Source organism: Vigna radiata, chromosome 2, assembly GCF_000741045.1.
Source record: "Vigna radiata var. radiata cultivar VC1973A chromosome 2, Vradiata_ver6, whole genome shotgun sequence".
In the NCBI taxonomy this organism is placed as follows: domain Eukaryota; kingdom Viridiplantae; phylum Streptophyta; class Magnoliopsida; order Fabales; family Fabaceae; genus Vigna; species Vigna radiata.
Window position 1 is genome coordinate 1211999 of NC_028352.1, and position 15864 is coordinate 1227862.

General features: G+C 26.8%; 2 protein-coding genes across 2 annotated transcripts; both read right to left on the reverse strand.

Moving 5' to 3' along the window:
- Nucleotides 1-2325: 2325 nt before the first annotated feature.
- Nucleotides 2326-5579, reverse strand: LOC106779538. Its single transcript, XM_014667658.2, has 4 exons — nt 5406-5579; nt 4567-4795; nt 4316-4420; nt 2326-3268 (listed from the first exon to the last, which is right to left on the reverse strand). Exons 2-4 carry the CDS (start codon nt 4748-4750, stop codon nt 2520-2522), a joined length of 1038 nt encoding a protein of 345 aa, XP_014523144.1. The 5' UTR covers nt 4751-4795; nt 5406-5579; the 3' UTR covers nt 2326-2519.
- Nucleotides 5580-8751: 3172 nt separating this feature from the next.
- Nucleotides 8752-14892, reverse strand: LOC106779693 (tocopherol O-methyltransferase, chloroplastic). Its single transcript, XM_014667865.2, has 7 exons — nt 14863-14892; nt 12274-12580; nt 11061-11230; nt 10809-10913; nt 10441-10644; nt 9974-10076; nt 8752-9031 (listed from the first exon to the last, which is right to left on the reverse strand). The coding sequence occupies exons 1-7, from the start codon at nt 14890-14892 to the stop codon at nt 8928-8930; spliced, it is 1023 nt and encodes a 340-aa protein (XP_014523351.2). The 3' UTR covers nt 8752-8927.
- Nucleotides 14893-15864: the final 972 nt, after the last annotated feature.

Sequence of the window (15864 nt, forward strand, 5' to 3'; positions counted from 1 at the left end):
AACTAAAATGACTTTTTCTTTATTTTTTTACTCCTTGCTTCAAAGTTCATGATTAGAACTATATTTTTAGTTAATGATTGTTAAATAACTTTAGACCAATCACAAAATGATACGTAGATGATGTTTAAATATTGTCAAAAAAATGTTGTCAAAATATCATTATCCAAAATATTTTTAGATGATTTTAAATTAAAAAATAAATATAAGAATCTTTTAATTAATTCACTATTTTTAAATCAATTACTTTCTCTATTCTTTGATTTAAACCGTTATATATATATATATATATATATATATATATATATATATAAAAGAAATACCATAAACCAATGAAAATGATGAATTTAACTACTTTTTAGAATTATCACTAATATGCTAAATTAACCTTTACTATAAAAGATTTTAAAATTATCTTTTTGCCATCTTTTAATACAAAACATAGTTACTAATATTGTTTAACGAGAGTAGACGTGAAAAAGAAATCCAAAATCTTATACAAAATATTGACATTTTTTTTTTCTAATCTATAGTAAAAACAAATGGAGGGAATAGTTAAATTAGTTGAAAGTAATAAATTGATTAAACAAATGTTCATATTCCAAAATTATTCTTATTATATTAAAAAATAAAGTGCTTGAGTGAAAGTTTACTATAGATGATTTAGTAAAAACATGTAAATTAATTAAAGATATTTAAAAAAACATGATCTTATCATTCAATTACAAAAGTCTTATTACTAGTATTCTGGTGTATTTAATATATTATTAATAAAAATGAGACCGAAAATAGATTTATAAATAAGTTCTTAGAATGGTAATAGTGAACAAAAAAATATAATTAAAAAACCATAAAAGTGGTTAGTCTATTTTTTATTAGTTAATAAAACTATTTGATACTTACATGAAATTATCCTTATAAATAAAATTAAAATGTTTTTATAAGCTTACACTAAATTTATTATGTATAAATGCCTCTTCTATGATGGACCAATTTGTTTTACTAATATTAATGATGACAGTGATTCTGGGATTTGTCAGCATTTAATGCCACTGAAAAAAACACTCTCTGATATCATTTACTCCTGTATTGTCATTAATGCAAAAAGAAACCTAAAATATGATATCTTATTTCATTTATTATTTTATATTATAACGGACTAATTACTAAAATCTGACTGTCTTTTATTATACCTAAAAGTATAAATTTATTTTTTTATTTTATTTTCTCAGTTTTAAAAAATAGAAAATAAAAACAGAATTAATGTTTATATATATAAAAATATTCTTTTCCTACAGCTCCATGAACTACTGACAGCTAACTAATTTGTAACAACTCTGAACTAATATTTAAAATATTTTCTAAATTAACACCCAAAAAGAATACTCCTAATAATAAAGGACCACATGAATTTATTTTTATAGTTGTAAGAAATTAAGTCATGGAACTGAAGCTATAATTTCATAACTAACCTGAATTAAAGAAACATAAATTTGAATATAAATTTTCTTGTTGTAGAGAAGGAAATGGCCTTTGCCTCCTTATAAGAGGGGAAAAAGACTATTTTGATACAATTATTTAACAAAATGATTCAAATAGTTAAATTTAAAAAATTACGAGGGTAGAGAAATTATGTTAAAGTAACACAATTATAGTCGAAAGTAGTGATTTTATTCTAAAATATTTTTAAAGTTAAAATCGTGTAAATTTTTAAAATATTTTAATTTGAAATCAGTCAAATGTTAAATCATAAATCCTAAACTAAAACTGAATTTTTAAGTCAAATCATTTTAAAACAATTTTAATTTAAAATATATTAAATTAAATTTAAAATTAATTAAATTAAAGTCGTGTAACATTTGTACAATTTTAAATTAAATTGGATCTATACTAAAATTGGGACAACTATTTTCAATAAAATCCGTTAAAATGACAAGACAAAAATATCATTTTGATGTAATTTTTTTTAAAAAAATAAGTGAAATAATTAAATTTTTAATAGGTAAATTTTATCCAATAATTTAAAAAAAAAATTACACCAAAAGGGTCCTTCTGTCCCTTAAGAGGAGTTGATCATATAAAATATTATTTTTATATGTATCTCAATTTCTTCCTAGGCAATTTTCCTTTATTCTGTTGACTGCAGAACTACAGTCAAAATTATTGTCTTGGCACCACTACCTTATCTCCAACCAATGGACCTTTTTTTGTCAACCAACCAACACAAACCCCACATGATCAATCAACCAGTACTAAAAGAACATACTGATAGGAAAAGTGTCGTTTTGTCATGTATAATATGGCAACTGTATATTTTTACTCTAAATATAAAAAAACTAGCATATTTATCAATTCATCTTGCCATTTTTAATATGCAGCCCTCTCGTTCATTTTTCAGTAGCACACATTGCACAAACTCAGAAATATATTGAGCTAATTACAGAGAAAATAAAGAATGATGAAGAAGATACTGAAGATTTGTCAAATGAAAAGAACCAAAGTATTCACAAACTTGACAGCTTCTACAAAATATTAGGCAGCTGAGAATCCAATCTATGCTGCAATTCCCTGATTTTCAGAGCAAGTTCCGTCTTTTGCTCCTTGTAGCTCTGAAGCAAGTATTCTTTTCCTTCTATTACCTCTTTCAACTCTCCTACTTGTCTTCTCAGCAACTCAACTCTCTCATCATCATCTCTTACTTTTTCAGGGGACTCAGAATTACTCTCCCCATCAAGATGCCCATTTAAAAGACCATTTCTAGTCTCAATAGAAGTTGTCACTTTGGAAGATTTGTCATGGGGAATATATCCAACACAGTGATCCGCAATTGCTTTTCTTAGCCTCTGGATCTCTCTCTCGGAATCAAACAAGTCCCTGTTTGTAGCATCAAGCTGCATTTGCAAATGTGAGGAAAGCCCCATCTGGGAGTTGAGTGAATTTTGCAATTCAGCCATTTGATCTTGCATTTCTAGAATCATGTCATCTCTTCTCTTCAACTGTTGCCGCAGTTTCTGAATGACTTCTCGCTTACTAAAAATATCAGAACCAGATTCTGACACACATGGAGAATCTGAGCAGTTTGAATGGTGGAACGGCTTTGAAGGCAATTCAAGATGATGCTCAGGGGAGCATGCCCACACAGCACCATTTTCCTTACTAAATTCAGGAGCAACAGCAGCAGCAGGAACAGTCACCAATGGGAGAGCTCCATCAAACTCATTCAGCATTTGTCCATTTGGTGGGCACTTTAGTTCGATGGTACCACCAGTTCCTGTCAAAAACAATATCACATTGATACTTAAAGTCTACGTAAGATAATTAAAACAGAATAAGAGGCTTAAATAATAAGGGCTTGGTAGATAATCCCTGAAAAGGATAAACCGTAAAAAGAAAGGAATAAGTTGAATAATATCACACAGAATGTAGAATTAGATTCACAAACTATAATGATCAATTATTTGCAAATTACTCATGTACAATGTTTACACCATCTCTGACAGAGCATTCAACTTCAAATGCAAGTCCATCAACTTCTTAAATTCGGGTTTACTTTAAATATCTGAACTATTTGTGTTGTTTGCATCTCTTTGCTGGTAAAGGAAAAAGAAAATCTGATGATATCAAATAAAAAGTTTTATACCCATAACTGCAAGCAGACAAAGTCAAGTGCCATAGATCACTGAACTATAACTTGTTTCAGGATGATTGGATCATCTGCCTGATTACAAAATTAACGTGTCCATTCCCACCTTATCTTATGAGTGCAGATAAATAAGTTGCATCTTGACACCACTTCGTACATCTCCAACTTCAGGTGGAAATGCTGTTTATTATTATCACATACAATGATCACATTCAATAGTAACGCTAGTGATATAAAACTGGAAGCAGAGACAACAAATATACAAGACGAGAACAAAACAAAAGGGATACAATTTGGTAAAAAATTGTTCAATGATAATAACCATAATATGGCATCAGGTATAAAGATGAGCGGAAATTGTTCCACTGACTGACACTCTCTTGATGCAGAGAAAATGGACTAAGACAAAGAACATAATTAAAAAGTATTAGCAGATTATAATAATAATAATAATAATAATAATAATAATAATAATAATAATAATAATAATAATAACAAGCTCAGCGTCCTAAAAACAAATATCGATAATCATCAACATGATTCCAAATTCAGAAACAAAATCTCGCCAGAAAAAGAAACTTTCTAAATAAGCAAACAACTACACAGCACAACAACAAATCATCAAAAATCAGCAAATAAGAATAGTATTTGAATGTGAAGCACATAGTAAACAACCTGAAATGCAGGTGAAGCATCCGTGATTATCTTGCATTTGGGTATACCCATTAGTCTGCAAAAAATAGTCTGCTGATTTCTTTGTGCTGGAGGGTTTTCCATTTCCTGAAGCATAAAAAGACATGAAGTTAGAATCCACTCAGACCAAAACACATCCAATTTGACTATTATATATATTTTCACATCTTCATAAAAAGTTAGGAGAAATACAAAAACAAGAAAACTGGTGCCCCCCAACAGTACATAAGGACCTTTCTGAATGGCAGTTGCATTCTGCTTCGGTTTGGAGTCGAGTGCCTGCTTCAACTTGTAACCAAGGCGAATGGATAAGGTACTCAACAATGCACCAGCAGCAAAAATAAGCCAGTTAGGCCCTTCAACTTGAGGACCATTTGCCTTATGACCTCTAGACACCCCGTTCGCATGTGGTTTCATTTTAAAAAACACAAACAACACTGTTCTGGGTTGTCCACGAAGAACCTACACAAACAAATACCAAAATTTCATTACTCCATACAGTAGAATTTGAAATTTTCATTACTACATTAATATCACCTTCTGACATTCACCATAAAAAATTAAATTTATCTATTTATATTCATTACTTTTAATATATTAACATTAATATTAATATTTCTTCTCCAGAAATATTAACCCCTCTCTCCTAATCCTAACCCCTTTTCGTTTTTCCCCTATTTGGGGCTCACTCCACCGCACCGTTTCCCTACTAAACTCCAAAAAACCTGCAGAGACAGATTTTAGTTTTCTGGCATCGATAAAATTTTAGACACATTGGCACTTGTCGGTTCGACACCTTCGAAAAACCCAAAAACAACAGGAAATTTCCCACAAAGATCTCAACCATACCCATTCTTTAAACCCTTGTCATATTTTTTTCTCTCCCGTTTTCTACCTCAGATCAAACACCATCGTTACCCAATCACGACACGTCCCACCGAGAGCAGTGCCAGTTTTCCAAAATCCAAAATATAGAGAAAAATCCATTGATAACAACCAAAAGAAAAAGAGACAAAGAGACCAAGAAAAGGGAAAGTAGAAAAAGAAAATAAGAGATAGAAAAAAAGAATACCTGAGAGGTCTAAGAAAACATGGTAATGAAAGATGGATAGAGAGTGAGAGTGGAAGAAGAAGAAGAAGAAGAAGGAGGAGAAGGCAAAGTGAAAGGGTTTTTGTTCATAGCGGCTAACCAACTCAGGCAAGAGACAGTGGCTGAGAAAGAGAGAGAATGGGTTTTCCAAAAGAAATATTTGACTGGTAAAAAAGAAAAACAAAAAAATATAAAATTAATAATAATATATAATATAATAAATAATAATATACATACATATATGCAAAAAGAAGAATTTGGTTATCCCTTCCACGCCACCATCATCAACCTCAACATACCATACTTTATTCCATCTGTCATAAATACACATGACATCTAATATTCCATTTTTTTTATTGTTTATAATTTTACAAAATTTCAAATTTCACCACCTAAACATTTTATATGTTGTATATATAAAAAAAATTAAATATAATTTTTACCCATAACTCATACAGAAAATTGAAATTAGTTTTAAATTTTGAGCAATTTAATCTCTCAATTTCAAAAATAAATTAATTTAATCCTCAAAATGTAATTGTTTAAAAATTTTGTTGAATTGTGTGTCAATATTTAAGTGTGTAATGTTTGGACACGTCTTAATACACCTTTAATCCAATCTGTATTAGAAAAAATATATAATTTCAGTTTCATTACCAAATAAATATTTATTTATTAATCTTATTTATTTTATAACTTGAAAAGCATTTGCTTACAAAATTTAATGAATATAGATCAAAATTTAGATTAAAATTTAGGTTGGTATGTATAAAAAGTATTAGAAGTTATACTTATTCTAACAAAATTGGGTTGGATGTATTTTATTTAAATTTGAGAAAAAATATTTATGAAACAGACACGACTTAAGACAAGAATCTGGCTGCAAGTGTAAAAAAAACAAAGAAAATGGTGAATAGTGATGGAAATGGGTTATCTTATGTTTTTAAATACATACTAGGATATTTAATTTGAAATATCAAATAATTTTAATTTGTAAACTTGATTTATTAATTATTAATAACTATCATACCACTCTAATAAAAATACATATTTTTTAAGAAAAATAGACTTTTGGTGTTAAAATGTTGGAACAATCCAATGTTGCACGGATTTAAATCATTACATAAATATAACATTACTAAATATCTGTCTTCCTATAATATTTTGAAAATGTTGCTAATATAATTGAAATAAAATTAAATAATATTCATTTTGTTGTTAACTACCAGTATGAGATGTAGATGGTCCACACACTCTCCGACTATACACTTGGTCAAAGTTGAAGATTTATAATTAGTATATAAATTATTTATCAAAAAATATATTTGTAATATTATCTGTTATATTTTAATAAGGTGTTAATTGAGGTTGTTTAATAAAAATGTTAAGAAAGTAAAAAAAATAAAAAAAATAAAAGAAACTTATTTATATATTTCATGTGAATTCAATAATAGTTTTATTAGATAATCATAATTTAAGATTATTTTAGGTCGCAGTAATATAATTTATAGGACATAAAAAGTTAATTATATTATTGAATCAAAGTAAGAAATGTTGATTTTGTTTACATGTTTAAAATTCACCCTCAAATTTTAAATAGTGAAAAGTGCAAAATCAATATTGTTTTCAACCAACAAAAACATAAATTATATAATATTAAGTCCCGAAAAGTAAGAAATAAAAAACAAAGGTCATAACATTTCCATTCAATTGAAACACCCAAAATATATGTGAAAATGAGTTAATAAAAAATAATAAGAAAAATAACCTTGGCAATGAGACAGAGCACGTTATAACAAAAGAAATAAAAATAATGATACATTAAGACATATTTTTAATAACATCTTAACACAGCATAAATATCATTTTTTTTTATTAAATTTATAATACTCATAATAACAAATAAATTATGAACTAGTAAGAAAATAACTCTTGTACACTATCAAAATATTATAAAAGAATCTATATTAAAATATTTTTTTCCAAACATTATAGTTATTTTTTACTCTATGTAACCTAATAGATTATGGCAAGGTAAAAGGCCAATATTTTTGGGCTACAGAACCATAATTTTGAAACAAAATATTTATTTTTAATAATTATATGAAGAGGAGGTTAATTTGATGTAAGATTGCTATGTGGAAAACAATGTGATATAACTTTTATATGTTATTATTTGTTTTCAATTAACCAATTCTAAGTGAATCAAAGTAAAAATAATAAAACCAAAAAATATCATCTTATCATATCAATTATTTGTTTATTATTGTAGTAAAAAAAAGCTGATAGTGATAATTATTATTATTATTATTAGAGCTTATAAACTTTTATTTATATATAAATATTAAAAAGTAAATTTAAGTTTAATTTATATTTACAAAATTAATTTATAAAATAAAAAATTGTTTTTATTTATATATGATTATATTGTTTTAGTTTATATGAAATTTCAATATATTTCACTCACATTGAAATATGACATAAATATTTCATATGTATAACTAAATTTACGTGAGTAGTAATGGTAGCCGAAAAATTAGTAGCATAATAAATTTAAAAAAATCTCATTAAATTGGAGTACGATGTTATATATATATATATATATAATTAACTTAGTTTATATCGACAAAAATACGAACTGTAATGCTTGTTCTAATTCTAATAGTATTGATGTATCTTATATTTAATCAATAAAAGATCTATAATGGTTTAAAATTATAATTAATAAAAAAAAGACACGATATAGACGTAAGATAATAATGATCTATTTTTACAATATATTATCCTCACACTAACTGTTTGTTTTATTTGTATATATGATTAGTTTTATTGTTAAAGTTACTTGTTTTGGAGGTACATAGAAAGCTAAATAGTTACAAATTAATAAATATTACATTAAAAAACACACATTAATATATAATATTGGTTATGATCTTTCTAGTTATAGTCATAAAAATAATAATAAATGTATTGGTGCAATGACAGTTGTCTTAACTTATATTTATTACAAAAAGTCATCATCACCAATGTTAATGACAGTGATAAGTGAATGTCTTAAATATTTGTTTATTTATAAACTTTCAGAATCTTCACTAAAATTTGAACGTATTTTATTTTTAATTATTAATTATTAGTTATCATCTATCTATCTGTTTATCTATTTATATATATTATACATATTATTTCCGAAAACTAGTATTATAAAAAAAAATTATTGATTAGAAATTCTAAGTTCCCAAATTTACTTGTGAATAATATGAAGTTTGCTATAACTTTGATTAGAATGGTACATAAACTAAATAAAATCTATTCGAGATTAAGCAAAATATGAAGTACAATTATTGGTGTTTATTTTATTTGCACCATTATTGGTACCTCAGTGGAAGTTGAATGCGAATTTTGATGTCATTTCACTCCTTTCACCCTCAATTAGCTTCTCTTATTTATTTTTTTCAACTATTAAAATAAATAATGTCGAAACAATAAATATAATATTTAACTTATTTATTCAGGCTTTCTACATGTTATGATCACGAACTTAATCAAACCCTTCTTGTATCCTTTTATCATCAATGGCATAGCCAAAGCTCCTTTAATGGTTTTCACTCCTGAAAAAAAAAATTATAATAATCACTTCAACAAGAACAATGTATTATGTGAGGTATTTTAAAAATAATATTTCCTTTTCCTGCATAATTGTATTTAAAAATTAATTAATTATTGCTTCTCTAATTTCAACTGTAAAGTTTACATGCATGCTCTCTATGTTTTCATGTAAAATCAAAAGCCTTTTAATCGTACTCATACATTCACACTAAATTTGTATGCTTTACTTTTTTAAAATATGTTCGAATTTCTTTGATTGGCATAAACACAACTATAACTTGAGAAAATAAATTATTAGCAATAAAACAATCTTTTATAAGTTAAATTAACTATTATAAAATTAAACTTTATGTTTTTTTTTTCTAACAATACATGATTTCAACCGATAAAATAATTTTTATAAATATATATTATATGTATAATGCATACCCAAACACTAACCAACTAATTCTTTACTTTCACAATTATTTTTCTTCAAAGAATTTAGTTTTCGTTATTCCAAGATATATAACATAATTTTCTGGTGTAATAGGATATATTAACAACTCTTTTTTTTTTACATTTTTTAAAATAAATTATTTGTCACATATAAACAAAATTATTAAAAAATATTTTCCTTTTCTAGTAACCCTCACGCAGCCACTGGCATATATTTTGATGTATTAACAACAAGCAAACTAAATCATTAAATATATTAAACTTTCGAAAATCGTATCCACAAATATTCATTAAGAATCATAAATAAATAACAAACGTTCTATATAAACTGAAATTTATCAAGCCATAATTTAATTTATACAAGTTTTATTATATAAACTTATTGAAGAATTATTTTGTCATAACTATTTAACTTATAAAGAGCTTTTTTGTTCATATTTTTTTACAGAAAATTTATGAAAACCGTTAACTATTGAAAATGATCCATAAATTAATATTGAGCTTACCACTGCGCAAAAGTGAAGTGAGGCCATTCCATGTTAACGCAGAACGTATCACTGCTGGCCAAAATGGAGCAACAAAGGGAGACCAATCTGCTGACTTGATATCCTACATACATACAAATATATATACCAACCATGCATCTTATACATTAGTAACAACACAATTTCTCTATCAATACGTTGAGAATAATAATACTTAAATACTAACAAATTTTTTCCATTCATTTCTCACTACTTTTCATTACTTTATTTTTTTCTTTCAAATATAGAAAATCATTTTTTTTATAATTGTTTTATTTGTTTAATATATATCAAATGAATGTGAATATGTTTCACCGTATGCCGTATGTATATACCATTAATCAAAGTACATATCTCTGATAAATTGGGATTAATAGAGAACACAAAAGCATTCAAAATATTGAAAACCTCAATAACAGTAAAGCACTTAATTAGATGTTGTTGAGTACCTGAAGTGACAGTGATTTAAGCAATTTGATGTAATCAGCAGCTGAGCACCAGGCTGGAAGATAAAATGCATCACAAATCTTCTTCAACAGATCTTGCTCCCATGGTTTTAGGGATTGTTCGTCAGGGCCAAGATCCCTGTGGCACCATGTTACTATTATTATGGCGCCACCTGGTGCTGCTACCCGAGCTAACTCTCCGACAAACTGTCAGTTGCATGTGTAGTGTGTGAAGCAGAAAACTTATATGAGATTAACAGCGTAAAGAACAGAAACAAACACTAATTTTCAATTATGTTAAGGTTAATGTTGTTGGAAGTAAGCTTCGTCACAAGAAAAAGCATATAGTTGAAGAAAAAATAAATTAAAACCTTAGTTTTGTCAGGCATATGCTCTCCACTCTCCATGGACCACACCAGATCAAACTGTCCATCAGGGAATGGTTGATGCAGAGCGTCAGCGACCTGAAAAGAAACCTGCAATTACAGAAACATGGAAACAAATATTTTACTTTTATACTATATTATAATAGCTACATGTGCGCAGATTCCATAGAAGTTATCAAGAACTTGGAAAAATGCGTAAAGTAGATCCAAAAGAAACCAATGTTGGGAAATTAAGACCTTGTGAGCCAATCCTTGAGCAGCAGCAAGAGCATTAGCTCTTTGAGCTTGAACAGGACTGAGAGTGATGCCAACGCTGGTTGCCCCAAATTTCTCGGCCAAGTATCTGGAACTGCCCCCTATGCCACATCCAACATCAACTATTCTCTTCGGCCATTTCGTACGCTCCTCTAACCAAAACCAGAATAACAGTCAGTAACATACAAATTTTTCATGTCTTAAAATCAAGATCCAAATTGCCACAATTATTATTAGTTAACATATTATCAACGTATTTGGTGGTCTGCATATACATAATTTTTTTCGTTAATTAACACTTTCACGAAAAAAATAAAATGGATTTGTTTATAAACTAAAACTTACTTTTACCAAACTAAACATATATATATATATATATATATATATATATATATATAAACAAATCTTACATGTCAATTCATACATAAGTTTATTTTGATTTAGTTTTCTTTTTAATTTTCATCTCCACAAAGTTCATTTAAATCACACCAAAAAGGATCATTTTGGTTGATATTCAGAAACTCTAGGACCTAAAGAAGCTGAGCCACCGTCATAGTGACTCTCATTTTGTTTTATAAATGAAATGAAAAAAGGAGATTAAAATGATATATATATATATATATATATATATATATATATTTATTTTTTATTTTTTTTGAGATTTTTTTTATCAACTATAGTTAAATAATTTATAGAAAGCGATTTGTGATGTATGGAAAGAAACTAGTGATCTAATGAATATAATTATTAAAATAAATAAATAAAAGGTTAAAAAGTAAACTGTAAGTATAATTTCAATTTTGAAGTGGGGATAAAAATGTCAATAAGAATGACATTTTTTATATCGATGTAATACACTTAAAAATAATATCCGGTGTACCAAATAATGATTTAATCATAAAAAAAAAATATCCCGAGAAACATGTGGAAGGGGGACACAGTGAAAAAGACCATGGCAACAGCAAAGTAGACGACATCATCTTTTAAAAAAGGACTAAAAGAGGCATCATCGAGCAAATTTCATGATGAAAATTTGTTTTCGAATCAAAGCAGATCAAAGCATGTGATGTACGCAACTAATCTCACCTATCTGCATAAAATTTTGTTGTGAATATAGACGCGTTTTGGAATCTAACAGTGTTTGAATGAACAGACTGAAGTTGAAACTAGAACTGTTACGAAAAACGAAGAATACCAGAAAGCGAGGCGAAACGGAGCGACTCTTCGATCATTCGGATCTGAGCAGCACGATGATCCGAAACCGAAACGGTAGAATCCGGATCGTAGAAGCCATGGTGCATGTGGTCGCCCCAAATGTTCTCCCATATGGTAGACGACTCGTCGTAGAACTCAGCGATTCCCTTCTGCAGCTTCTCATGCTTTTCCACTGCCATCTCCTTCTTCGTTGAAGAAAATTTGAGTGAGAAACTGATACGATGCCATCTTTTATAAGCAGATCTTGTCAAGTCACTCTGCGTAATAATGCATATCCAAACACTCACCTCTCATCACAGGTTGCCAAAGAAATTACTCTTTCCATGTATTAAAATAATCTTACTATTTTAAATTTTAAGTTTTAAATTTTAAATTACCTAAAAAAATATATTTTAACTCATTTTTATAATATTTCGATACAAAATAAATAATATTTTTTTATTAAATTATCATTTATTAACACATGTACTAACGTAGTAATGCAGATATTAGTTTTAGCTTTTATACACGTGCAAAAGTGACATCAATGCTCGTTTTGTAAGGACAATGGTATTTTGACAATATTTTTTGACAATTTTTTTACAATAGGAGTCTATCTGAATTTATGTTTAAAAAATATTTAAAACGACTAATAACAAACTGTCATATATGTATTGTCTAAAAATGTTATTAAAAAAAAAAATTCTTTTTTTTTAACGGTAGTTGTGGTAGGTTGAGATGTACCAAGTTCGATGGCACTGTACTTGAGAAAGTACTGAATTTCGAGTTTGTGCTTGGGTGAGAGACATGCATAAATTAATATTAACATTTCAATAAATTGTTTATTTTTTAATTTTTTTTATAAAATTCATTTTAAGTGTGATAGTAATAAACTAAGAAATTTTAATTATGTTTGATAATATTAAATTTAATAGTCATAAAAGAATATGGAAACCGAATCAAATTTGTGGAAATAAATGATTGTGCGCTCAGTTTTGATTTGTAGTTGTATTTGTAATATTATGGATTTATTAAGCATAAAAAAAATAAGAATATTTTGAAAATCATATCATAACTTTTCATATAAAATCTCGTATGCATATTTTACAAAATCATATGTTAGCTGATTTATTTGTCTATTTACGTAATAGAGTGTGTTTAGACGTTTTTTTTTTTTAAATTATAATTTCTAATATCAAGATTCTTTAATTATTTTATTATCATTCTTTTGATATTGTTTCTTGTAAACGTTTGCAATTTATTCACTCTATTCAATGTTTCCTGTGAACGTTTTCAGATTTTAATTTATTGATATTCTAATATATTTGATAGGAGATAATTTTTAATTAACTAACCATGTTTATACTTATATTTTATTAACTTTTTATGCTGTGAACGATCTAGATTATTTGATTAAATATTTTAATTTGATTTGAAACGTCACTGATCAATACTTGTTTAGTCAAACTTTTATAATAATGTTAACTGTTATTTCCTTCTTTTATGATATCAATGTCAAGTCATTGGTCAATATCAACATTTTTAATTAATTGCTAGTAAAATAAAATGGTTACAGGGAACAACTTCAATTTATTTATTTTCTTACAAAATAAAATGCCGATGACAAAGACATACATTCGAGAAAAAAAAAATACTGAGAAGGTTGTATGTTCTAAATTAATTAAATATATTTTATGATATAGAAATGGATTGATGTAACAAATATGTAATAAATGTGAACCAACGAGAAGGTTACAATTATTAATTTCGTTTGCGCAGAATCAATGGGCGGATAGATTTATCACAATAGATTTGAGAAAAATAAGATTGAATTATTCTGATACATATCTTTAAGATTGTAAATAAATATAAATTTATATTTATGATAATATTTATCTTCTTTGAATCATAAATAAAGAAGTTATATTTATGCTATACTATTGATCATGTTAATCTCTTTCACTTATCTAAAACTAACTTATTTAAGATCTATATTCATTTTATATTATGAGTATAAATAATTATTAAAATTTATTATATTTTTTTTATTGACATCTAGTTGTCAATGCATACATAAGATTATTGTAAGTGAAATTTTCCTTAAAAATTTTTCAACATCATTATAATTTATAATTTATGTACGTAATCATATTATAACTTCAATAAAATATTAATAATAATTATAAGTATACATAAAAGTATATTGTAAATATATCTCAAATAGTCAAATAAGAAAATATATCTAACATACAAACTCGTATTCAAAAGTAACGTTCAACACCAAACATTTCACAAAAAGTGACACTCAACGATAATATTTGGGTTCAATATCATTATTCTTGCAAAAAGTTGTGTTTAGTGACACTTTCTAGTGCTTAACATCCTGAAGTTAAAATGTTTATGATTTGCAATATAAAGATGATGCTCATTGATGTCCTGCTGCAACTCAATGCCAAAACTTTCACAAACTAGGACGCTTAGCGGTACAGATGGGTGTTTATTAGTCTGAAACTAAAATACTCTCATACTTGCACAATGAAGTTGACATTCGATGGGTGTTTATTAGTCTGAAACTAAAATACTCCCATACTTGCACAATGAAGTTGACATTCAATGTCATTCTATTATCATTTAGTGTTGTATCAGAAAATTAACATATGGAACTTTGTGATTTAGAAAAATGAGACTTGTTTAATTGATCAATTTGATACTCCTTTCTTAGTGCCTTGGTCGAAACTATTTTAAACAATTGGACACGTACTAATCTGCTTAATTGTTTAAATTCAAAATCTTTGAACCATCACAAAATCAACCAAAAACAATCAAGCACGAAACAATCATTCAATTTGAATCAACATACACACCAATCAAACTCATCATAACAACCAATTCCATTCTCAAAATAAAACTGGTCATCAACATGTTAAACATCAAATTTATCAAATTTACACATCAAAACAATCAGTTTCTTTTTCTCAACCCAAGAACTCTTTAACCAACCAAACTCTTTCCAACTTGTAAAATATTTTTATTTACATATAGAAGCATCACAAGAACGTGTATAGAGACTCATTAAAAACCTATGAAAGCATATGAATACTCACAAACAACATGTAAGAAAAATGACCAAAAACAAAACTCTGAAACTGAACTTGTATAAACTGATTAGTTTAAATTAAAGAACTTCTTACAAAAATTATATTTACAGTCTCGACTATTGAATTAGATGAAAAAAACTTAAAAAAGTAAAAAAAAAAAAAAAACTCTTGTGATTTTAAAAAAAATCATGTATTTTAGATAATTAACTTTTATTAATTTTAAATCGTTATCATTAACAGATGTAATTTTTTAAATTTTTATAGTTTGTGGTTTTTTTATTTCATTTAATAATACATTTTAATATATTACTTTTTACTTAAATTTAAGAGATTATTTTTGATATATTACTTTTTACATTTATATTTAGTCATAATATATGTGATGAAAACACAACTGTAGATAATAAATGTATGGATGGATATATGGTTTGGTCTTCACATCATTACATACACCTGTGATACAAAAGTATCCACACATTTATTATCAACTTCTT

Bases quoted from the DNA above. Each gene is read 5' to 3' on its own strand.
- LOC106779538 (XM_014667658.2), bottom strand. From the start codon at position 4,750: ATGAAACCACATGCGAACGGGGTGTCTAGAGGTCATAAGGCAAATGGT. The intron at 4,421-4,566 runs GTCCTTATGTAC...TTTATGCTTCAG, and splicing joins TGCAACTGCCATTCAGAAAG to GAAATGGAAAACCCTCCAGC. The intron at 3,269-4,315 runs GTTGTTTACTAT...TGTTTTTGACAG, and splicing joins ATGCTTCACCTGCATTTCAG to GAACTGGTGGTACCATCGAA.
- LOC106779693 (XM_014667865.2), bottom strand. From the start codon at position 14,892: ATGACATTGAATGTCAACTTCATTGTGCAA. The intron at 12,581-14,862 runs GTATGGGAGTAT...CTGTGATGAGAG, and splicing joins ATGTCAACTTCATTGTGCAA to GTGAGTGTTTGGATATGCAT. The intron at 11,231-12,273 runs GTATTCTTCGTT...GGTTTTGGTTAG, and splicing joins CCGTTTCGCCTCGCTTTCTG to AGGAGCGTACGAAATGGCCG.